The 24,789-nt window shown below is 37.2% G+C and overlaps 1 protein-coding gene and 2 long non-coding RNA genes across 3 annotated transcripts in view; 2 read left to right on the top strand and 1 right to left on the bottom strand.

Annotated features, from left to right (window-relative positions):
• Window positions 1–6,367: 6,367 nt before the first annotated feature.
• LOC307166990 lies at window positions 6,368–7,328 on the top strand. Its single transcript, XR_013822721.1, has 3 exons — window positions 6,368–6,568; window positions 6,900–7,078; window positions 7,274–7,328. It is a non-coding gene; the product is annotated as an uncharacterized lncRNA (long non-coding RNA).
• On the bottom strand, window positions 6,836–9,635 carry LOC307166992. The gene is made up of 4 exons (XR_013822722.1): window positions 9,517–9,635; window positions 8,469–8,564; window positions 8,280–8,382; window positions 6,836–8,051 (listed from the first exon to the last, which is right to left on the bottom strand). It is a non-coding gene; the product is annotated as an uncharacterized lncRNA (long non-coding RNA).
• Window positions 9,636–9,661: 26 nt separating this feature from the next.
• The window catches only part of slc36a4 (solute carrier family 36 member 4), a 33,197-nt gene continuing 18,069 nt past the window's right edge, over window positions 9,662–24,789 (top strand). Inside the window, exons 1-7 of the mRNA XM_079885841.1 lie at window positions 9,662–9,931; window positions 10,771–10,880; window positions 11,999–12,095; window positions 12,313–12,403; window positions 13,006–13,094; window positions 23,439–23,534; window positions 24,687–24,771. Coding sequence (XP_079741967.1) covers window positions 10,859–10,880; window positions 11,999–12,095; window positions 12,313–12,403; window positions 13,006–13,094; window positions 23,439–23,534; window positions 24,687–24,771 — 480 coding nt within the window. The 5' untranslated portion in view covers window positions 9,662–9,931; window positions 10,771–10,858. The remainder of the gene's footprint in view (window positions 9,932–10,770; window positions 10,881–11,998; window positions 12,096–12,312; window positions 12,404–13,005; window positions 13,095–23,438; window positions 23,535–24,686; window positions 24,772–24,789) is intronic.

The raw sequence follows: 24,789 nt of genomic DNA, 5'->3' as shown, positions 1-24,789 counted from the left end.
ATTTGAGGGGACAGCCATTTGTAGTGGTGGACGTTATTGAGTGCACTCATTCAATCATACAACCCATGTACACTCAACAACTGTCCAAATTCGCTCACTCGTTTTCATTCACTCCTTCCTGTGAACTGTTCAGTGATGGAAAGAGTACTAAAAACTTGTACTTGAGTAAAAGTATTGCTACTTAAGTAATAATTTACTTAAGTACAAGTACTGAAAAATAATATGACTCAAGAGTAAATAAGTAGTTTGCTTAAAAACTACTCAAGTAACTACGTTACAAACTTCAGTATTTTTCTATTTTTACCTCAAATGGGGAGATGATGGCGATATGGAGCGCTAAACACTCTCATGTCATCTGTTTCATTCATACTGGAAGCCCAGTACGGATTCATCCCTCGCGCAGAAAGTCCACAAGTGAGATCCATAGAAGTATTAAACTTATGACGTTTCAGGAAATGCCTTATATGGATATAATAACATGCAAATAGAGACATTTTTTGACTGATAAAACATGAAGACAAACAGATGATAACGATAATATATCTGTGTTCATCAAGCTATCTCAGGTATTTTCATAAGAATTATGTATGTCTTTAAAGGGACAGTTCACCCAAAAAGGAAAATTAGCCCATGATTTACTCACCCTGGTGCCATCCTAGGTGTATATGACTTTCTTCTTTCAGACAAATACAATCAGAGTTATACTAAAAAATGTCCTGGCTCTTCCAAGCTTTATAATGGTAGTGAATGGCTGGAGAAAGTTTGAAGCCCAAAACAGTGCATCCATCCATGATAAAAGAGCTCCACTTTTACTCCAGGGGGTTAATAAAAGCCTTCTGAAGTGAAGCCATGTGTTTGTGTAAGGAAAATACCCATATTTAAAACTTTATAAACTATAATCACTAGCTTCCGAAAGATGGACTAGGCATCGATTCGATTTACAGTTGAAGACTAACCCCTGACCCGACGCACAACGTAATAATGAACGCGTAAGCTAAGAGGAAAGAGCAAGACAAAACCCTGGTCGCGAATTAGCAATTTTGAAGAGAAATGTCAGAGGATTTCTATATAATAGAAGAGGAGCTTCAGTTTGTTGCCCAGCCCTAATTGTTTAAACCGCGAGAGGCGTCTAAGCTTACGATACTCCTACATCCTACTTCATACATGCGTTACTGGTTACTCTTGTGGCGCAAGTCAATTTGCGTAGTATGCGTATGGTCGTCTGGTGGAAGCTAGTTATTTTAGATTATAAAGTTATAAATATGGGTATTTTTCTCACGAAAACCAATGGCTTCGCTTCTGAAGGCCTTTACTAATCCACTGGAGCCATGTGGAGTATTTTTTTTTTTAATCATGAATGGATGCACTTTTTGGGGTTTTAAATGTTTTCCAGCCATTCACTCCCATTAAAAAGCCTGAAAGAGCCAGAACATTTTTAATATAACGTCTGAAAGAAGAATGTCATCATGTACACCTAGGAGAGACTTGAGGGTGAGTAAATCATGGGCTGGGTGAACTAACCCTTTAATGCAATGCTAATCAACATAGCCTTTATCATAGAATTTAATAAAATAATATATTCTCACTCTGTGTTAAGAAGCAACATGAAACCACAGAAGTCATTTCAAACACGACTGACATGTATTGTGATTTTGGAAGAAAACATGATATTAAACTCATAAATTGTAGTGTTTGACGGTATGCTAAACAAACATACTAGCTTTCCCTGTTGTCAAGAGCAATTGTTTTATTACTAATTTTGAAAAGTAAGTCCGGGGGGCTGTTCCAAAAGACGCTTAGAAAAGCGGGGATTAAACTCCAAAACCGGACTTGAATGAGCCTAACAAATAAGTTGGGGCTAAAGTGGTTCCATAAAAGGTAATCGAAGTTCACACAATCTCACTAATTTGATTCTGGTTTATCTAGTCTAGATAATTGCGTGTGCACGCGTTTCTGAAGCAGCCCTAGAGGTCGATCATAGATCAAATCGATCCACCATCAAACAGCGTATATTTTGTGCTGTTTTATGTGTTTGTGACATGTTTTTTTTTTTTTTCCTCAGTGCAAAACTTACATTTTACAGTTATATTCTCCATCTGTAAATGTTAGAAAGTCATGCAAATATATCCATTTTGCTGTTAATCTTCATATTGAACGAGCGCTGCTGCGCGCATGCGCGTCATATAGGAGCGCAATAATTCTGACTAAAATATAAATTTTGCTTGGAAAATGAATATGCGATATTTCATAACACCAGAAATATCTTCTAATTATAATAATTTATCTTTAGGATGTTGGATAAGTTGCAGTGAACTTCTAGCTCATTACACTCATATATTTTATAGGCTACTTCTAATAAAAAAAAAATTAACAGAAGTATAGCCTAATTCAGGGAAGATTTTTTTTAAGAAGCTAAATATATAAAGATACAAAATAAAGTTTTGGGTATAGGACCTATGCTACTTAATAAAGATGGCATATAGGCCTACTTATTTAGAATGCTGAGAATTACAGCTTTTAATGCAATCATTTTTTGGAGAAAGCAAGAATCCCCAGTTTTAAATGAGTGGTTAGATTTAGTTTCTAAAGTACATTATGGAGAGGATAACATGAAATTAAGAGCAAATGTATACATTTTGAAAAGATATGTGCAACTCTAAAATCAAAGAATATTCCATAAAATAAAGGAATATATATTAGCCTACATTAACTACATTTTTATATAACCCTCAAAGGAATTATGTGTCATTATAAGAGTTTGATATAAATATGTGAATGTTAAATGTTTATTAATATTTATTTATTGTTTTTTGTCTTTTTCCCCTTAAATCATATGTAAAAGTGTCTAACTATGTACTTTTTGGTTATTGTTCTAATCATGTGTTTTTTAGGCTATGTGTTGGTGGGTATTATCACAAAAGAAAAAAAGTAGAAGGAAAAATAAGGAATATTTATTGGGGGAAAATATGATGTCTTTAAAGGAACTGTCCATTTGTATAATTGTGTTAAATGTGTTTGAATTGAAAGACACAATAAAGTACATTTTTTATATATATATATATATGAAGACTTCAGATGCAAAAGCCTCTAAGTGCCATCTGAAATTTCCTTCTAGAATGATCATTTTTATCAAGCTTGTATGTTTATGTTCACTTATTGCACTTTAATGGCAATGAAAATTACCTATTAATTGTCATTAAAGTGAAATTACTGAACTTAAATATGAGCTTGATAAGAATACTCATTTTAGAAGAAAATTTCAAATGACACTTAGAGGCTTTTGCATCTGAAGTCTTCATATATATATATATATATATATATATATATATATATATATATATATATATATATATATATATATATATATACATATATGCTAAAATATTTGTTATTTGGACATTAGATGTCCCTTATTTAGAATTTTAAACCTACAAGTGTATTTTTATGATAGCAATAACTGTAAAGGGACTATTGTAATGGGGTAAATCAAATGTAGGCTGTCAATTACTAAGCTCAGATTCATCTTACCAGTTAAAATTTATACTGTGCTTTTGTAATTATTTATTTTTAATTTTGTGATTTGAACTTCTGCTTTAAAAAGCTTTTTTTAGATTGTGTTCTAATGTTCTTCTAATAATCATAAACATGTAATACAGCTGCCAAACAAAACCAGAGAGAAATGTATTCATAAATCTTTAAAACAATCTAATTAAATCTTGGGCACAAAACATTCAGTCATATATATATATATATATATATATATATATATATATATATATATATAGTCTAATTTATCATTGTAGCCTTATTTAAGTTGATTTTCTGTATACTGTGTATTTATTTTTGGACTAATAGTGGTTAATAAAGTCCAATAATGGTATGAGAGAGTGTCAGTGGTAATATCATTGTGTTCTTGTCGGTCAGTGTTAGAGGATCTGTGTAACAACTGAGGCTTAGCCTGACAGTTAGCCTGCCCTGGACCAGGCTAGTTTCCCAGCATAAGTTGCCAGGGTAACTGAGTTTGAACTATTTTAAGTTTGCTTTATGAAACCGAATCTACCAAAAATAAGCCTGACTAACCGAAATAAGCCTGGCTTATACTCTAATCTTGGTTTATGGAACAGCCCCCGGATCATTTTAATGTTTTCATTTGAATAATTTCCTAATTGAAAGCAAAGAAGGTTAAGTGAGAGGTCCGATAAAAAAAACAGAGTTGTACAACAGTATGAATAAAAAAGTGCCAGTAAAAAAAAGAGGACGAGCTTTACCGTTCAATTTGACCTTTCGCCGGCCCCTCCCCCAAAACGGCCATTGTCCAATCACACATCATAGCAACCGTTACTATGTGAGCAGGTCCAACAAACATTAGCAAGATGGTGAAGCGTGCGCCCATGGCGTTTGTAAATCGGACACTAGATACCCCGAGAGCTTGTCTGGAGGAGTTGTGTTCTTTCCATTCCCAAAGCCGAAAACACAAACAGTGTGGACGGCCCCACTCCCAGTTAAATGTGTCGAACATTACGAAGCATAAATACGTCTGCTGGCTGTGGTATCGATGGCTACTTAAAGTTTTTTTTGTTTTGTTTTTCTGATCTGAAAAACTATCCTATCTGTAACTCAAAAAACATAATATTGTCTGAACCGCGAGTTTTATGATCCGTTGCCCCACTAATAAATATTATGGTCTCAACCGCGATTTTTGTGATCCGTTGCCCCCCTAATACATGGTAAGTGCATTATGAAAGACAATCAAGGAAAGTTATTTAGAAGCAAATTAAGGCTATGTCTGGTTAAACAGTTATTGTGTGATTTCGTTTATTGTGCTTTGTCAACTTGAAGCATGAATTTGAGAAAGAAAATCATTTTTGGAAGAAAATGCACCACATACTTTTGTCAATGATATAAGTTATAGCTAAAAGATTGTAAAAGCTTTCAGTTCACCCTGCAAGTCAAATTAATGATATAGTGACTGATCAAATAAACTACAGCATCGGGAATATACGTTAACTCCCATGTGTTTTGCAGCATTTAAAATGTTAGTCATTGTGTTATGCGAAAAAAACACACATAAGAAATTATTGCTGACAGCACTTTTATTTTCAGAGAGTTTTTTCTTTCACACAAAAACACAACAGTAAGTGTCTTTCAATGCTTTTAAACACTTGATTCCTCGTTCTTTGTCATATCACAAATGCTGTGTATGAACACCGGTAAGCATTAGCCTCGATAGAGACGTAGATAGTAGTCGTGTCTCCTTCATTGCGTATTTTTATATTTTGAATATATCCCTCCACTGCATACTGTAACCCCTTTTGTCTCGATCTGGAGGATATCGCGGAGGTATTGCTCCAAAAATGGTCACTGACACGCACAGGTATACCTCTTTCCGCAATGGCAATCTGTCGCGCTGGTCGTGTTTGACCATTTGTTTGTCGGACGTAGCAACAGTAACTAAGGGGGGCGGGGCTCGGCGAAAGGTCAATTGAACTGTGTCCATGTTTTTTTAAGATTCTTACATTGTTCTTGCTCCGTCCATGCAATAACTGCGTCCATGTTATGATCCGAGTTTCTTATTTACTTCAACTGCTCAGTGCTCTGGTATAAACAATGGGACCCATTTCAGGAATTGCCATAATTAAAATAATAATTAAATATATGAGCATAGCTCACTAACACTTACATTCACTAAAATATTGAAACGTTAGCGATACTGATTCAAAACATGAGCGCCAGTGATTGAATGTCAATAATACGCGGTTTGAACGCCCCGCCCCCCAGCCGAACTGGAAGTTTTGATTGGTTTTGCACCCGAGTTAGACCTATCTGTTATTGGCTGAAGCGTATCAGACCTGTCTGTGATTGGCTGAAGCGCAGGGCTCCACCCACCGCAGTAGTTTGAAAAGTGCCTGTCACATGTCAGCTCGTCCTGTTGCTCCGTCCGTCGGCACCTTGTCAAAGTACTTTGTACTTTTGGTGAAAAATAAATGTAGCGAAGTTGAATACTTCATTTTTATTCTACTCAAGTAAAAGTACCACAGTTTAATTATACTCAAAGTAGAAAAAAATCGAAAAATCTACTCAAGGACCTTAACGAAAGTATTTGTAATCAGTTACTTTCCATCTCTGGAACTTTTTAACTTAGTGTACTAACGTAGGGAATAGTCATTGAGGGTTAAGGGGGCGATTTCGGATTCAGCCCTTGATGAGCTGGTTCAGGTGAGTGTAATTGGGGTTGGAGCTAAACTTTGTGGCCCTCCAGGAGCAGGGTTGGACACCCCTGGTGTATAGGTCTTCAACCCAGAGTTTAGCTCCTACTGTAAGTTTCAGGTTGACAAAACCAAACAAATCTAAACTGACGCTGGTTATCAACTTTCTCTCTCAACCCAGGTTTAAACCCTGAATCAATGATTAATTATCATGCGCGTGCAAATAAAAGCCACACCTTTGCCGTGAGCGTTCAGGTGTGCCTATTTTTCAGTTGAAGAACAATAAATTATTATGAAGAAACACCATTGCAGCGGCCAAAGCTATAGAATTGCTGGCAGAAAATAGCTGATTGTGTAAATGCGTAAGTTTTTACACAGTAATTTTTATAGGCTCACAACGACGAGCATAAAACTGAAAACTCATAACAAAATTTCATATTTGAATATGAAATGAGTATATTTCATATAAAAATTACAAATCTTTGTTCAGAAATACTTAAAAGTGAAGGTAAAAGAAAAAAAGATTTTAACTAATTATTTTATACTTGGATGCAACCCGAACGCCATAAGATCTTTGGCGCAGATAAAAATGAAATGCAAAAACATTGTTCAAATACAAAAACATCATTAATAATTGCAATATGGTTTTTATTGTTCTTGTGTGCATACTATAATAAAGTGTATCCTCTGTAGCCAAGAGAAAAAAGTGTGAAAGAGAAAAAGAGGGGAGGGCCACCTCCTCAAAAATACACTGTTGCAGAGGAGTTGGCCCAGTCCAGTAACTAACCAGGGTCGACCCATCATGGATGGCATCGAAGGCAGTGCATCCTCAGCAGGTGCTGGCTCCTCCGAACGGGCTACACTTACACAGGGTATGTGTGCATAAACATTTGATCCTTTTTAAAACTTAACTCTAAAATACAAGCACTTATGCCTTAATGTGTTTTTCATCTGGGGGAAGTTCAATTACCTTGTCAGAGCCAGCACACACACCTACAGAGTCTCATACAGAGATGACAACATGCTATTGCCATTGCGTTTATTGCATGGCCTTATTTGGTTAATAGGGGGAAGCTTGTGATGAGGAGACACTATCAGTTTGCTCAGAGACAGCTGCAGAGGTAAATGTGCTTTGTTAGAACATATATTAATGAAGAAGAAAAGGTTTCTGATGTCTATTGTATTATAGGACTTCTCACAACTGCATCCTCTACATGAACCCTCTTCATCACAGCTTCCAACTGTATACAATAAAATTATAACCAGTCTGTTTCTACTTTAGGTGTAGATCAGATCCCTCTACAAAAGAAATCTGGAGCTGGACTATAAGATAAAAATAAATAAAAAAATAAACAGAAGAAGCTGAAACTACAGCTTGAGGAGTTGGAATACCGGAAGATGGGATGTGAAGTCATGAAGATCAAAACACTGGGATGCCCAAGTATGTTTACTGTTCTTTTTTATTAGAAATCAACTGAAATACTGTGCTGTTATTGCGATTCTGAGTGCTCTGCCAGCTGGAAAGTCCATCGTAATGGGGTCAGTTTCATCAGCGGGGGGTTGGTGGCACTTGCTCTTTTCTTATAGTGGCCATTTTGTGCAGTATTGCACATGCAGCCACTATCTGGTATGCTCTCTGTGGTGATGCCCTCAGGCCATGCTGACAATTAAATGGAGCCTTCAGAATGCCAAAGGTATTCTCGATTCTGACCCTGGTTTTGCTGTGGAGATGTTGTATTGCTGCTGCATGGGGCCTTGCGTCAGGGTCAGGGTCAGGGTAGGGGGTCATTAAAAATCGGTGACATGGATAACCTCTGTCTCCAACCAACATGCCATCAAACATCCCTGTCAATAAGCATAAAAGAAATGATAGAAGTCTACAATATAGTTCCATTGTAAGTATGTGTGGGTTTTTCTTTTTCTTCCCAAACCTTCGTCAAAGCGCTGACCTAACACAGACTCCTGTAAAATTCTGGAGTCATGTATAGTAAAACATGACCATAGGAAAAAAAAATCATATTTGATAAGAGTGTAATCAGTTAACGAGAAATGAGAGGGCATCTTGGACTGTACCTGAACATTGGGGGAGTGAGTGGATTTTCTATTCACAGAATCAGCCTCATGCTCAGGGCTGCAGACATTGCGATATGTGTGCAAATCTATTGCACCATTGACCCTAGGAAATGTCAAAACATTGTTATGCAACTTTAAGATCTTTAACATAAGATTAATCTTAATAGGCTGCATTTGAAGTGATCTTACCAGCTATTTTGTAAAAGACCTCTTCTTTAATGGCCAGGAAAAATGATGAATACATCAATGTATTCCTCCAATGCAAGTCTCTTCTGCTCACCAAGGCTGAATTTATTTGATTAAAAATACAACAACAAAAATCAGTAATATTGTGAAATATTATTACAATTTAAAACAGCTCTCTCTCGCAAAAGTATTTCGTTCCCCCGAGAAACTCTGCATCCGCTCTCAAAACCTTTCGGGTTCTCACGCAAAAGTATTGGTTTTCCCCACAAAACTTTGCAGGTTTTTTTTTTTGGGAAAAAAGGCTCCGTAGACAGTAAACTGCACTAAACTATGGCTACATCTGAAATTGCAGGCTTAACTAGTAGCTGAAAAACAGTTTATGACAATAGTAGTACGTCGAATTCACAGTACTCATAAAAGAGTAGGCGAAAATGACCCGGATGACCTACTTCCGGTGAGATTCTGAAGTGTGCATACTATGGACACTTTACTATCCCATGAGGCCACTGGACAGAATTTGTGAATGAGTGAGTGAAGCGACAGTAACTGACGCTGGTTGGTCACATGATAATGACAACATGGCGAATGTAGTACGTCCACATTACATACACACATCTATACTAGAACATACTGTTTTGGCGGCCGCAAGTAGGCTAAGTATGAGATTTTGGACGCAGCCCAGGTCATGTCTTCTGGCTACATTAAGCAAACAAAAAAAATTCTCTGCTTGCCAGAAGAGAACTTTAGTAGTACCAAATTTAGCAGAGAGTTTATAACAATTTGATTTAAAGAAAAATGCACCTTTTGGGAATTTGCTCATGAAATCTAAATTATGTAGCTGGCCCATATTCATTAGTATTGTCCACTGTATTGATACAGAGTATAAGTATCAAAAGAAAGCAGCAAGTATTGAATTATTATGCATAGAAAAATGTAAAGATTTTTGTTTAGCTATTTATGATTTTGTTATCATAAATATCATAGCTCTCAACAGGCATCCTATACAATCAACCTCTAGTGAAACATCTACAATAATATATACCATACTTACATATTTCAAGTTTGTATTTTGGGGAAGAAATGTAGCCTGTATTATTGTGTACTAACTGCTAAAGCTAACTACTAGTCAAACTCGAGTCCTGGCCGTCACCATTGTCCGTGATTTGAGTCGCGGCCCCTTTAAGGAGTTGCACAGTCGTGACGACGGTGACGTTCACGGCACAGTTTGTGTGTGAGATCCTGCGATGATGTTCACCGTCCGTGTGAAAGAAATCTCCACCAGGGCTCATCTTCACTGACGGGTATCTCTTTTCCAATGGCATGTCATCACTGTTGGCTTGAGTCGTCGTGTCGCGGGCTGTTCGGAGCGGACACCGGGATCCCGGATCCAGCACAGGGCCGGTGATGGTCGCGTTTGAAGCCGGAGAGAGCAACAGAGGAGCGGCTGAGATTTCTGCGCTCCTTCGGTGAGTCGCCTCCACTTCCACTACACAACTCATCACTTTAAACTGCTTAAAATGCACGACATCATCAACACTTAGCTCTTTATATTGTTTTATTTGTAAAATATAAAGTTATTGTTGAGCAGATATATTATTGTATATCGTTATAAAGTATAGTAAGTTATAGTATAAAGTATAGGTTTAATGTAATGTGTGTGTATATATGTTCGTGTATGTGTATAGGCTATATATAAAAAAAAAAAAAAACAAATATATATATATATATATATATATATATATATATATATATATATATATATAGGCCTATATAACGGTGTGTGTGTATATATATATATATATATATATATATATATATATATATATATATATATATATATATAGGCCTATATAACGGTGTGTGTGTGTGTGTATATATATATATATATATATATATATATATATATATATATATATATATATATATATATATTATACATTTATTCTATTAAAACAATTCTGTAAACAAATGTTACACATATGTATTGCATATTTTGCATGTTGCCTATTATTGTTTGTATAATACTTATCTATAATTTATAGTCATGGTAAATAATAGGTGTGTGTGTCCAAACATAAGTCTGGAAGTCTGCATAGTATGCTAAATATTAATATGCTCTTGGCTGCTTAACTACATATTGTTTTGACATTTATAGTTTTTAATATAATTTCAGCATGACATTGACAAAGGTCACTATAGTGTGTAACAACAGATACATTTAGTGTTTTGAGTTTTTGTCTATCATGTTTACTTATTCTTTTGAGTCTAATGAATGTCTGTCATTGCATTTTTATTGGGTCTACAGCTGATTCATCGTCAGCACACGATACGTGGCCGTAAGATAATCAGCTTCAGCGTGTGTGGATAAACATCCTCCAGATGAGCAGCAGAAGATGGTCTCAGCTGAACAACTAGGTAATGATGTGTGTGTTACACCACAGATGACACTGAACCATCTGTGTGTCGCCGTCTCTTTCTGTCTCTGCTTGATGCATTGGTTTAATCTCTCTACATCTAATACAGAAACGTTAACCTAAGTTTAATCTAACAGAAACTTACCACTATCAAGTAATTGTATGCAGCACCTTTGTGTGTGTGTGTGTTATTGTGATACTTTTTATGTTAGTGCATTTAAATCAGTATCATCCAGAAGAGAAACACAAAGAGACACACCGCAAATTTGGTCTTCATTTTATATAAAAATATATATTAATGGATAGATAGATAGATAGATAGATAGATAGATAGGCCGTCCACATGACACTGAGTGTACAGACTATTTTATGCTGTTTGTGTGTTTCTTTATTAACTGAATAAAGCATCAGGCTGCTGTTTTTCTAAGCAGGCCTTTTTTAAATTCATGAACTAGATCCATTTTAATTAGGCCATTAATAAAAAAAAAAGTGTGTGTATAAATATATTATATGTATGTGTATTTATGTATTGCTGGGTAGTAACTGATTACATGCAATCTGGATTACGTAATCAGATTCCAAAAATGAAGTAATTGTAATTAAATTATATTACGTTTTAAAATACTCATAAACAGACTACAATTACTTTTTAATGATTACATGATTACTTAATATTCCCAAAATGGCAGTAAATTATTCATAATTCACTGATTCTGCTTATTATTTTTGATCTATTTAATTTTAAGTTCTGAAAAAACCTATTGCTTATATACTGTACGTTATTACACTCAGAGAAAGGCCACTAGTTAGGTGACTAAAATTACATGGAAAATTGAGAGGCCACACAGCAGAAACAAATACAATATTTTATCTTTTTGTTAGTGTTTTATTTTGACAAAATCACTCCATTTATTTAAAATGATTAAGATTTAATTATTTAATAGCTTTTCATCAATTTATGAACCCCTGCAGTTCCTTCCCAAAACCTAACGTTTAATCAGCTTCATGTTGATACCAAAAAAGCACTTTATAAATAAAACGCATGATTATTATTACTGCATAAGATCTTACCAGTGCATTTGATAACTCTGTGGTTGTATTAAATATGATCCTGAGCAGACATGGAGGTGATGACCCCTCTGATGGAGGAAGCAGGAGGAGAGGAAGAGGATGTAGACGTGGATGAAGATTCAGAGCATCTGCCGCGAGGAATCACGTGAGTCACAGTCAGGGTTACTTTTGTAGTTTTGGGTTGACACTCATCAGGTGTTTGTTTGCAAACAGTAATTTTGTCTGTAACAAAAAATGTGTGTGTATGTGTATATATAAACAGCATACTCTCATATTACATAATGTATGTTATACCATAATTTCTGACATCTGTCTGCCTGAAATAACCACACTGGTGTGGATGTGTTTTCTCTACTCTTCAGGTTTACTCAAACCCTGCTGCATCTTTTGAAGGGGAACATCGGCACAGGGTTGCTTGGGCTTCCTCTGGCGGTGAAGAATGCTGGGATACTGGTACGTAGCATCTCCGCTGCTTCTGTGAAGGCGCGTGAATGATTTTCCAGTTTCTGTTACATACAGACCATTTCTTTGCTTCTTCTCAAACTGAGCCTGAATCTGAAGCTTCAGACTGTTAGTAAAACCAGATCATTCGAAGTACGCCATGAAAACTGACTTGCAGACTGTAAAAACATGAAATGCTTTAGGGAGCATTTAAATGCATTTGTTGATGCCAAAAAAAATACAATTGCGGCTTTATTGCCCCTGTAATTGGCTTTGTTTGTTTTCACCATCATATCCTGATACTGACTGTTTAATGGGTGGACAGATTAAAAAAACTAGTCGGACTGGTTTACAAACTAAACTGTGTGACTGTGCTGACGGCCAAATTGGTTTGTAAGAATGTCAGTCCACACATTTTATTGCTGTCATAAAGCTTTAGTACAGTATGTAGGCAAAGTTCATGTTGAGAGAGAATGAGAGCGATAAAGCTTTATTGCTCTGGAAGACATTACATTTGGTCACTAAAAACAGATAATATCTTTTAAAACGGTTGATGTGCTTTAAAAGTGTCTAAACCGCATTAGACTGAACATGGTTCTCTGTTTTTCCTCAAGCTCGGTCCGGTTAGTCTGGTACTGATGGGTGTGGTGTGTCTTCACTGCATGCACATCCTGGTCAACTGCAGCCATCAGCTCAGTGAACGGTAAGAGTCCACCAATCACAGCCCACCGTCTCAGTCACCACAGCCAATCACATTTCAGCTCACTTTTTTTTTTAAATGAACACTCAGTCCTGGTAGGGATGGGCGATACCACTTGTTTTGTTTTCGATATGATACGATACGATACTTTCAAGGCCAGTATCGCGGATACAGATACCGATACGATACCTCTAAACTGAACTTTTACACTTTTAAATTTCTTAAATTATTGAGCTACTAAGAGTAAAATGGGTAATGATACACACTTAACATTATATTTGAAAGGCATTTTAACATTCAATACGCCTTAATTGGAACTTATTAGAATATATTTTTTGTTTACACATGGTTAAAATGTTTACTTGTAGTGGCAACCATGGAAATCTACAAAATATTTTAGGCGTAGTTGAACTGTGGTCACTGTAATGTTCATTTTCATAAGGGACTGCCAGTGACAGGCTGTTGCACCCATAAAATGCACCTTTTTTATTCTGACAGTGTATGATTTATATTAAAATTAGTTACAGAATAGAACATTAGTATGAATTTTTAACATTCAATTTAAAACAATTTAATTGCACAGACGCCTACAATTTCAATTAGTGTATATTGTAAAATAACTCAAGGGACTCTGAAACGGGGTCTGAAACGCAAGTATCAAGCGTGAAACGCAAGCAACTTTGTGGGCAGGTCTTGGGCACTGTTGCTATTATACTGGCGGGATAAATGACTCTTGCGCCCGATGCAAATCTACAATGGGTTGGTCTGCAGTAGGGATGGGCATTCGATTAAATTTTCTTAGTCGATCGTCGGGAGAATTAACCATCGACTATCGATTAATCATTAATCAATATTTTTATAATAAAATTATTTAACTTCTATAATTCAAAAATGCAATGAATACAAAAATACAGCGTGTTTTTCATCAATGAGACCTTTATTACAAGATTAACTTGTGGCAGACAGTTAAACTACGTTATAGGCAAACCGAACATATATGCGGTGCTCTAAAGCAGCGGAACCTGCAGCTGCGAGCCGGCGTTCTTAAACAGAGACCTAATTTGTTCCAAAATAATAATAATAAAAAAGAATCATGTTAAACAATAACTTAAACAAAAAAACATAATAATACTTGACAGATTTTGTCAAAATGTAACTCAAAACTATCCACACCAGAAGAAAGAGGGTGAGAGATAGGCTATTAGCCTTCCTAATAATTAGGCTAACTTAACAAATTAACGTTAGGCTAGTGAAAAATAACTAACTTTAGTAACTCCCAATCGCATACAACTTCTGCACCAGTCTACTGATTTTTGTTGAGAAACAAGAGCATGTTGACATGATCTGGGGTCAGACGCGACCGCAACCTGGGGACTGTCAGTCCAGCCGCCGAAAACACCCGCTCTGAGGGGACTGACGTTGCTGGGATGCACAGGTACCTCCGCGCTAACTTGGCCAGCGCGGGGAACCTTATTCCGTTCACTTTCCACCAGTCTGTAGGTGTGCAATTCAGGGGTGGAGGAGTCTCCCTCAGAAAGTTCTGAAGTTCTGCTTCAATACCAGCCTCACATTGAGTGGTATAGTGATCCCCAAGGAGTTGTGCCATAGCAGATGACTGGGAGGTCGCGACTTCAGTGTTTGCGCTACCCTCGTCCGTGTCAGACAACGCAGCCTCGACTCCCCCAGCCTGTTGGATAGCCGCCCTATCGGTCCCCGCCGCCTCTCCCAGTTCAACCAGTTTCACATTAGCAGCCAGTCTCTGTGTTGGTGTAAGAAAGCCCAGGTGTTTGTGACGAGGGTCCAGCATTGATGAGATCATGGGGGCGAATGACAAACTCACCAGCCTCAATCTGTATAAATACATGATGGGGAATCAATAATCAGAAAACGTTGTATTTTTTTTTTGTTTATTTTATTCATAAAATAAATATTAAAATTTATATTTTTATGGAGTAAGAGTAACAGTTTTATTCTTCGCGGGGCTTATTACTTAAATTTAAATAGGTAACGAACTAACGAATAAATGTGTAATAATAACGTTATAGTTTTATTTATTTTATGAATAAAATAAATATTAAAATGAATATTTTTATGGAGTAACAGTTTTATTCTTTGCGGGGCTTATTGCTTAAATCTAAATAGGTAACGAATAAACGAATACATGTGTTATAATAACGTTATATTTTTATTATTTATTTAATGAATAAAATAAATATTAAAATATTTTTATGGAGTAACAGTTTTATTCTTCGAGGGGCTTACTGCTTAAATCTAAAAAGGTAACACGCAGATAACAGGAAAGTATCCATGTAATTATGTATATGTAAACTAAGATAAAAAGTTTAGCTTACATTCATTCGTTGGATGAGAGAGGAACGCAGTTTTGTCTTGAATTCGATGAGTCTGGGCCCGTCTCCTTCACTGCGCATGAGGTGGATATTGATGAGGCCGAAGGTGACGGGATAAGTGTTCGAGATGGAGACGTCTTTCTCTGCAGACATAACCGTGGTGGCACATTTAAGTGCTGACAGCACGGGCTGTTTGTCCTCCATCAGCTGCCAGTACTCATCCTTCAACTCCAGGATCCTGGCATCTTGAAGCTTGGTCACGGTTCGGTCCGACAGCACAGCAACAACAGCCCACCGCTGCTCCACCAGCCGATCAAACATCTCACACACGGAGTTCCACCGTGTTTTACACGACTGGGTAAGCCGGTGAGTTGCGAGGCCCATTTGCTCCTGTTTCTTTTGCAGCCCTTTGGTTGCTGTAGTGCTGTGATTAAAGTGGCTAACGAGTTTACTAGCCGCTGATATTACCCGATAAAGATACAGTGCAAATCTGTCATTTATGGCCAACTGGAGGGTGTGTGCAAAGCAGGCAACGGAAATCCAGGGCACTCTGGTGGGACTGTTGGCTGCTACAATATTGGCCGCGTTGTCATGAACGCATGCAATAGCTCGGCCTTCAAGTCCCCACTGCTCTACAGCTCCATTCATTTTCTCAGCGAGGTGGTCAGCTGTATGCCGGCCTGGCAGGCTTTCTGTGAGCAGGACCGCTGAGTTCATTTGCCGGTCATCACTGATGTAGCTGCAGGCTATGGTGATGTAGCTCTCAGCTGTTAAAGCGGTCCAGCAGTCTGTAGTTAGAGCAACTCTCTCAGCTTTGCTCAATTCTTTTAACAGCTGCTGCTTTCGTTCTTCGTAGTGAGTTTCTACCAGTCTAGTGATGGTACGTCGTGATGGAATTTGATATGCTGGTTCCAATAAATGTATCAGTTCTTGAAAACCATTGCCCTCAACAATACTTAAGGGCAGAATATCCATCTCAATGAACTTGCAGATCCCTTGGGTAATTTTCTCTGCTCGTTGTGCATCACAGCTCCGAGTCCGTGCTAACGCCGACTTGATGCTAGGTTGAGACTGAGAGCAGGATGCACCGCCACCGACCAGGGTCGGATGCACTTTATTTAAGTGGTACATCATGCAGTGAACTATTTCGCTTTTTAAATCAAAATGGTCCCACGCCACACTTCACCGTGACCTCTTCATGATTATTTTGAAATCAAAACGGAAGATCACAGATAACCGAGTATGGTGTCAAATATTGCCCCCGGGTGGTAAAATGTTGAATTGCTGCCACACAGTGAAATTCATTTAATTGCTTCAAGACTCACACTACGCAACGCAACCTGCATTAGATAAAAAAAAATGCATTAGATTAATCGATAACAAATTAACGTGATCGACAAAATTCTTAACGATCAATTATCGATCGTCGATTAATCATGCCGATCCCTAGTCTGAAGTAGCTTCATTACTCATCGGTGTGGTTTGGGCGTAACGTGAAATAAACCAATCAGAGCGACATCTCACATTCCCTTTAAGAGCAGGCGCGCTTGTTCCATGGCGGATTGCTATTATAACGGCGGATTTGCCAGACGCACGGCAGCAGCGGTTCATAGCCGAGGACCAACGTTCTCGTCAGGGCCGTAAAACACAGAGAAGTGACATTGGGGATGGAGAAACACACCCAAATTAACTTCAGTTAAACAGGCGTATGATAATTTGGGTAAATGTGTAAGCTAGATTTATGCTTTTATAATAAACTGTCTATCTATCTATCTATCTATCTATCTATCTATTGTAATAATGTATGATTTGCAAAAATGGGAACTGCTGCTTCTGTGTAGATGAGAGAATCAAAGTGCATGCGCGTTGTGCACACGCTATATTGATTATGGCCAAGCATGCGCCCTTAAAATAGTATATGAATAACATGCACAACGCGTGGCGCCACTGACTTTTGACTAGGTTTTTCCTGGTCTGTGGTGGAATTGTTTTCTAAACCTGCAAAATAGCACCAGGGAACGTTTGCGCCGGAACACGCCTCCTCTTTGCGCTGAACCGCCCCCGGGAGCGCAAATGCATTTCTTAGTTTACCGCCGTGCGTCTGTGGAGGGAAAAGTCCGCTTTGCGCTGGTGCAAAATAGGAATGATACATGCGTCGGTGTACAAAGTCAATTGCACTGGGGTCAAGATAGGGCCCAAGATGTTTTTCTGTCTTCTGTTAAGCATTGTTCTGGGCTGCGTTTCCCAAAAGCATCAATAGTTTCTTAATGCTTTTGGCAAACGCAGCCCTGTTTGAATGCCAGCAGTGTGTGAACGCTCTCTGTGATTGATTTGTTCTGACTTGTAGCATTTGCGTGTTCAGATGAGCAGGAAAATAGTTCTACCACACAATTATTCACTAACATAGGTTATTCATCCAATTCAATGCATATTGTTCGCATTAAATTTCTTGTCAAATAAACAAAATAACACACTGTAATATCGATATTTTTATTTGAGTATCGATATATCGATACTTCATATCAATACGCCCATCCCTAAGTCCTGGCATGATTTAAGGTGTAGTTCAGTGGTTCCTAAACTGGAGTAAGCAAACAAAATGCTGAGTTTTGCCTCGGTTTTAATAACATAAAACCGAGCATGTATTTTCTAACAGGTAAAATGCTGTCTCTAGTGTAAAAATGGGAAAATGGTAGTGCCGTAAAAGGTCAAATACATGACATCCAATCAATTTACTGACTGCACCCGCACAAGCAGCGTGCATATGATAGGTTGCGTCAGAGCCGCCTTAACCTAATGTTAGGCCCCGGGGCTGAGAGGTTTTGTAGGCCCCCCATCCCCTCGATTTATAGTCTCATTTTAAAAAAGTGTTGTACCTAGGTAATCTACATCACAAAATGCATTAGTTTCTTTCGAGACCTACAACAGTGAGTTTTCCCTCTTTGAGCCTGAAAACACCATAATATTGTTATTAACATATCACTGAGCTTACTTGAGCATAAACACAAGACACTTTATTTAACAACCACACACAGCAACTAAATTTCAACTTATGCGAATGAGAAGCGATTTTCGCGAGCGACAACCAATAGGAAAGAAGCCTTTCAGTGGACTGTCGCCGTCTCGAGTGCAGTGCAGGCAAGACAAGAGTTTAAGGGCGATTTCACTGTTTTATATGATTTGACTGTAACTAACCACAAACATGGATACGGTATAATAAAATGATGCATGGAATAGAAACTGTCGACAGTCTCAGTGAGTTTAATTCATACATTTATAGTTCGAGTGTTGTAGTTTTATGATGCAAGTTTAGCACTGCTGCAGTTCATTTTACAGTTTCCCCTGCATTATGTTGACTTAGGGACAAGAAAATTCGGATGACGTTTTAGTAATTTATGACAGTATGAGTGAGTTTAATTTGTAGATTGATCGATCGTTAATCTAGTAAATTATTTAATCCACTGAACACTGCTGTGTGGTGATATAAAAACACCCTCCAAACAGCATACTGTTTCTTTTGAGCCTAATTCCTAGTCAAATTAAAATGATATAGTTGTATCACTTGTGATGGTGTTTTGTATAGATGTGGCCAGACGAGCAGTCTACCAATAACATTAGAGCGACAGCACTACCAACGGCCACAAGCGACTTCACAGTATAGAGACTAGCGACATACAGTGACAAAATCGCTGGCTGTGTGAACGGGGCTTATGGGGCCATGTGGGTCACTCAATCAGCAGACATGTAACGTGCGATTAGAGTGATTGACAAACAATATGACCTTTTCAGCTCATCATGAACTTGAACATGGGAGGCCCCTGAACTTGGGAGGCCCCTGGGCTTCAGCCCAGGTAAGCCCGTGCATTAATGCGGCCTTGGTTGTGTGCAGAGTCTGCTGCCTCAGCAAATCACACTACATTATTGCTGTTCTTGATAATGTACCTTTGTAAAAAGTGCGGATTTAGCACTTACTAGCATGAAGTATAATAACAAATATAGACAGAATGTGAATAGAGATCGAATAAGACTCAAACTCTCCTCGATACATGTGAGTTTAGGTTTTCAATGTTGATGATAAATTATACAATCAAGAATTTTTCCCTAATATCCACACGATTGCAAATGTGACTGATTTTATACAACTTAATATTACCTTTTTGTTTGCTGAACTGATGTTCATTTTAAGCCGTATTGTCAGTATTTTTTGCTTTATTTTGCAACATAATTATTTTGTGAACGAATCTGTGGCTTTGAACGAATCGGAAGATTCAATGAATTCATAAATACAGCCACTTGCTTCGTTACTGAATGAATTAATCATTCATTAAGACCGCCACCTACTGGCGGTTTAAAGCTACACTGTGTGATATTTTCCCCCATCTAGTGGTGAAATTGTATATGACTACCCAGTGAATATTAGTTTCTGTCCCTTTCAATTTCGAGGGTGGTTTAACTCCTACGGTGGCCGTATTATTCCAAGATTAACATGGTTTCCAGTTCGACTTCGCAAAATTTGCGCCTTTAAAACTATTCATCACCTGTGATCCGTCACAGCACAGATTTATGTTACAAGGTAAACAATACTTTTTCACCATTGACGCGAGGAACAGTAACGCAAGTTATACTAGAGGTCGTTCTGGCGTTATGCACAGCCATGCTATGGTTAGACAAGCAACTATAAAACTTCGAATTTACACAAATAGGCTGAATTACCTGTCGAGAAGAAAGCAGGCAACTTCGCCGTCCGTTTTAAAATCTTTGCTCCTCATGAGCTCTTTCCATCTGGGAAAAGTTACTCCAGTATTGACTTTGGTCTTGCTGATTTGCCTGTCGCGTTGACGTTTTAATTCTCTCTTTCGCTTCCTTGGCGACTCTGCTACATGTCCTCGAAAATAGGCGTGATCCTCCATCTTCAGCAACCTTTCAAATCTGCCGGCGGTCGCGAGTAATCTCCCCCTCGCATTCGTCACGGTGTCACTGAGAGTAAAGCGCGAAAGGCGAAGCTTGAATTTCCAGGTATGTCCCTCTTTGGCGACTGTATTTTCAAGATGGAGGCGCAACAATTCGAGTGACTCGCTCGTATGTATTATAAATGGCAGATTTTACGCTTACGAGAATACTTGATTAGTTGGTGGAAGTAATTACACTTGAATGAGCACATATACTTTTGATAGAACAAAGTGTTTTTTGCTAAGAATCAACTTAAAAAGTTACACAGTGTAGCTTTGTTTAATTTTTAAAAGTATCACTTCGTACCATCATATTAAACAATTTTTTTTTTCCCCAAAAACATTATCTCATAACATTATTTACGCCATTTTAATTGCATTCATGCCACCTCTGAGCAGCATTAAACGGTATATAAATGCATCTAGATGCAGCTTGTGCCACTGCAGACCAAAAATGGCTTTTGTTGATACTGATTTCATTTGATTGAAATTTTGTTTAATTTATTGGTTTTATTTATTATATTATTTGCAAATGTGTAAATATCAACTAGATTCTATTTACACTAAATGACAAAAGCATATTTTCTTACAATCTATCACTATGAAACACTATGTAAAAATAGCAGTATTTTCTTTACAATAAGTGTAAAAAGTAGTTAATGATAATTATACTTAAAAATAGTGGCATATACTGTTTGTACCTCAGTGTTGTTGTACAGTAAACGGTATGCAATAATAACATGGCGTGTAAATAATTATATTTATTAAAATTATTAAACGGATGCCGCCTTATTGGGACAATAAAGCCCTCCTTACACCTACCCCTAACCGATAAACACACCTTACACCCTTTATTTCCACTTTTAGAATATTTTCTTCATTGTTTTATTGAAAATAAAGGCCTTTCCGATCTGATATACGATGGGAAAAGGGAGTAAAGCGATTTCGTCAAAAGGCAGATTCGAACTCCGGGTCGTTTTGCGTCAACTTTCTGCCACGCGCCTTACCCCAACACTTTTGCTACTGTTGACAATCCAGCGTCCTCCGTAATTTTGTCTGGCACAAGAAATGGAGCAGATAAATCTCCAACCTCCGGGGAATCACCTGTTTTAAACAAACGCTGAATAGAGGAGAGTCTGCTGACAAAAAGAGAACGAGACAGAGCTCGTAATAAAACAAGAATCAACATTAGCTTTTAAGAGATGGCGAGAACTGAGGGATTTGAAATGTTGTAATAGAGATAGTGTTTTTATTACTGAACAGGTGAGTTATATTGAACAGATTAATTGCCATATGTAGCTCTCTAACAGAGTTGACTGTAAACAATATTGTGCGTTGTGTGGATGCTAATAGTATTGTTATAGTTTAATTATACTTTATAGATATCGCCTTGTTCTTGATGTAAATGGGCCTTTACTTCCTGCCAGTCTTTACTTAACCAGGTCAATAGACAAAAATAACCCCCGAAATATTAATTTCACACATAGCAGATGTTCATCTAAGACTTAAGATAAAGCATTGCTCATTTCAGGTGACCAAAGGTGACTTTTAGATGATTGTGGCCCTCTGCTGGAGCACATGTGAGATATGTCCCCCTTTTCTTTGAAATTGTTCTGAAATTGTAAACGGATGTTTGATTCTGATACTGGTGGTGATGGAAAACCAAAGCAAGTGTGCGTGCAGTGAGCTTTTGACAGCGGCGCTCTGGGATAAAGTGATTCCCATGACCACGTGTGGCATTTGAATTATTCCACAATGGAAGGGGCGACCTAAAAACCAATCTCATTAGGTATTCATATAAACGTGAGAGGCTTGGGTTGTTTGTAAAATTAGAAGTGTGCATACATTTGAAGCGTACATATTCTGTATTCTGAATGTAGCAGCTGCTAGCGTATAAACATGTCTGAGTATCTGTCGGTGTGTTCACACTTTAAAAAACTTCTTGCATGCATTCCAGCTTTAAACGCGTTAAAAGGGCTCTCCCTCGGGTCTGAGTACAGGAAGCGACAGAATACTGCATCAGTCACATGTGGGCAGGGTGTTTTTTACAAAGTGTGCCAGTATTACAGTTCTACTTCAGCTTCATCGATGTACTGCCGAGGATATACACACATATGCAAAGTATATAAGTCACACTATACAGTATATAATCGCACTATCACTCATTCAATTGCTATTAAATCATTCAAGCGTGATAAGATGCACAAAAAAAAAGAACTTAAATCTGTACTGGCGCTCTGTCTGTGTGACACACACACACGACTCGTGCGCACAGAAAGCCACTTCAGACAACGTGCCGACCACATTTTCTCTTTCGCACTTGAACCGACAAAAACACAAAATTAGGCCAAATTGCCCGCTTTGTCGAGTATCCTCGTAAGCATAGTCTTGAATTACATAAATATATTATTATATTGAGTTACATAAAGTCTTAAATGACCGTAAAGAGTTGTGAGGCCATAGGATGTGTGTCAGATCTTAAAGTGACAGTAGCCTAATAAACCAGTTTCTGTCTGTTATTAATTTAAAGCAAAGACAAAGATAAAAGCACTCACTGCTCTTGACAATAACTTTTCTAGCATTAATAAGGATATATTTAAATGATGATTCATGCAGTGAAGACTAAAGTGTTTGATAACTTTATTAAATTTCTGTGTATTTTTCTACCTGTTAGATCAAGTATTTAAAATATACCGTCTTTGTTGTTTCTACATGAATTTGGATTAACTGTGAAATTATTACAATATAAATATGAATCTTTAAAATAAAAATATGAATCTTTTTCTTTTTCTTTTTGAGGACATCACCAGGGAAGTATTGTTAGATTTAGCTTTGGGGGTCAATTTTGTCCCCAAAGTTGAGTCGAGTTACTCCAACAACAAAAACAACAACCACATAAAATATAAAAATCACGTATGATGAAAAGTGTTTTGACCTCATTATTTTCCACCCTAGAATTACACAAAAAGCTGTTTTGTTTTCTGCACTGCTTTGCTCTTCAAGAATATTTTCCTGTTTTGTCTGTCTCATTCCTGCATGTTCTCTCACAGGTTTAAGCGTTCCCCCCTCGGTTACAGCGAAACGGTTGCCGTTGCCATGGAGACCAGTTCCTCCCAGTGCCTCAGGAAAGGTGCTCATTTTGGGAGGTGAGCTATCCCATCATGCAGTTCATTGGCATGACAGCCTTACACCCCACTTGTGTGCATATGTGAGAGAGAGAGGGGGATGGCAAGAGGGCAAACGTCTGTGCTGGAATGAATACACTCATTAGAGTGCAGAGAGAGACAGGACGGTGCCTGCAGTGGTGTTTTCAGATCTGATGTCCCACACACACAGAGAGAAATCTTGTGCCCTGAATCTTAAAAAGATCTGTCTTTTTCTGGGAAATGGTGCCTCGTATTGTCATTGTTGAGAGATAATATCATGCATACTGAAAAATAAAACTAACAATACTACTGCTAATAAAAAAAAGTAATAATAATATTGCAATTATTAATAATAATATTGATTGAATAAATATTTTAATAACATTTTATGTATCTTATAGTGTATATATAACAGAAACTTCTGTCCTTATTTACACACCCTTATGTGTTTACAACCCCATATGATTGTTTTTTTGGAACAGCTTGAAATCGCCTCACTATTTTTTGTGACACTTTAATGGTGCTTTTCGTGTTTTTCGAAGCTTGAAATCTTTAGGTTTTATTCATGGCAATTGCACGGAAAAGATTGTAGTCTTTAAATGTCCCCCTTTCATGTAATTTTGAAAAAAGGAAGTCATATGGGTTTCGAACAACATGAGGTTGAGTAAATTATGACAATTTCCATTTAGAGTTTTTTTTTTTTTTTTTTTTTTTACATACCTTTAACTTTATCATTTTACTTTTTATATTTTATTTAAATTTGTTAAATTTATAGTAACTACATTTTTTTTTATATATATATTTCTAAATAATTTATTTGTATTTTAGTTAGTAATTCTAGCACTTCAACTTGACGTTATTACAATTAGCTGCCAAGATATTTAGTCTTATTTCTCCTTTTATTTCGATTTAAAAAAAAAGTTTTTTTAATAGTTTCCATTTTTAGGTGAACTATCCCTTTAATTTAACTATCCCTTAAAAAATTAACAAAAATGAAGTACATGTCTGATGTCTCTCTGGAATACTTGATTCTTATGGGTCAGTTGCTTCAGTCAAATATTTTTTTTCTCTAACCCGATAAACTGTATAATTGACCATTGTTGCACCTGATTCATGTCTCTGATCACATATTATTATTATTATCTTTTACAGGCACCTGGTGAATTTCTTCCTGGTTTTGACCCAGCTGGGCTTCTGTAGCGTTTATTTTGTGTTCCTGGCTGAGAACATTAAACAGGTATGTGCGACAGTAGTG

This window comes from Squalius cephalus (genome assembly GCF_949319135.1).
Source record: "Squalius cephalus genome assembly, chromosome: 11".
Classification (NCBI taxonomy): domain Eukaryota; kingdom Metazoa; phylum Chordata; class Actinopteri; order Cypriniformes; family Leuciscidae; genus Squalius; species Squalius cephalus.
Note: the sequence above shows the minus strand (reverse complement) of the source record. Positions and strands in the feature narration are given on the sequence as shown.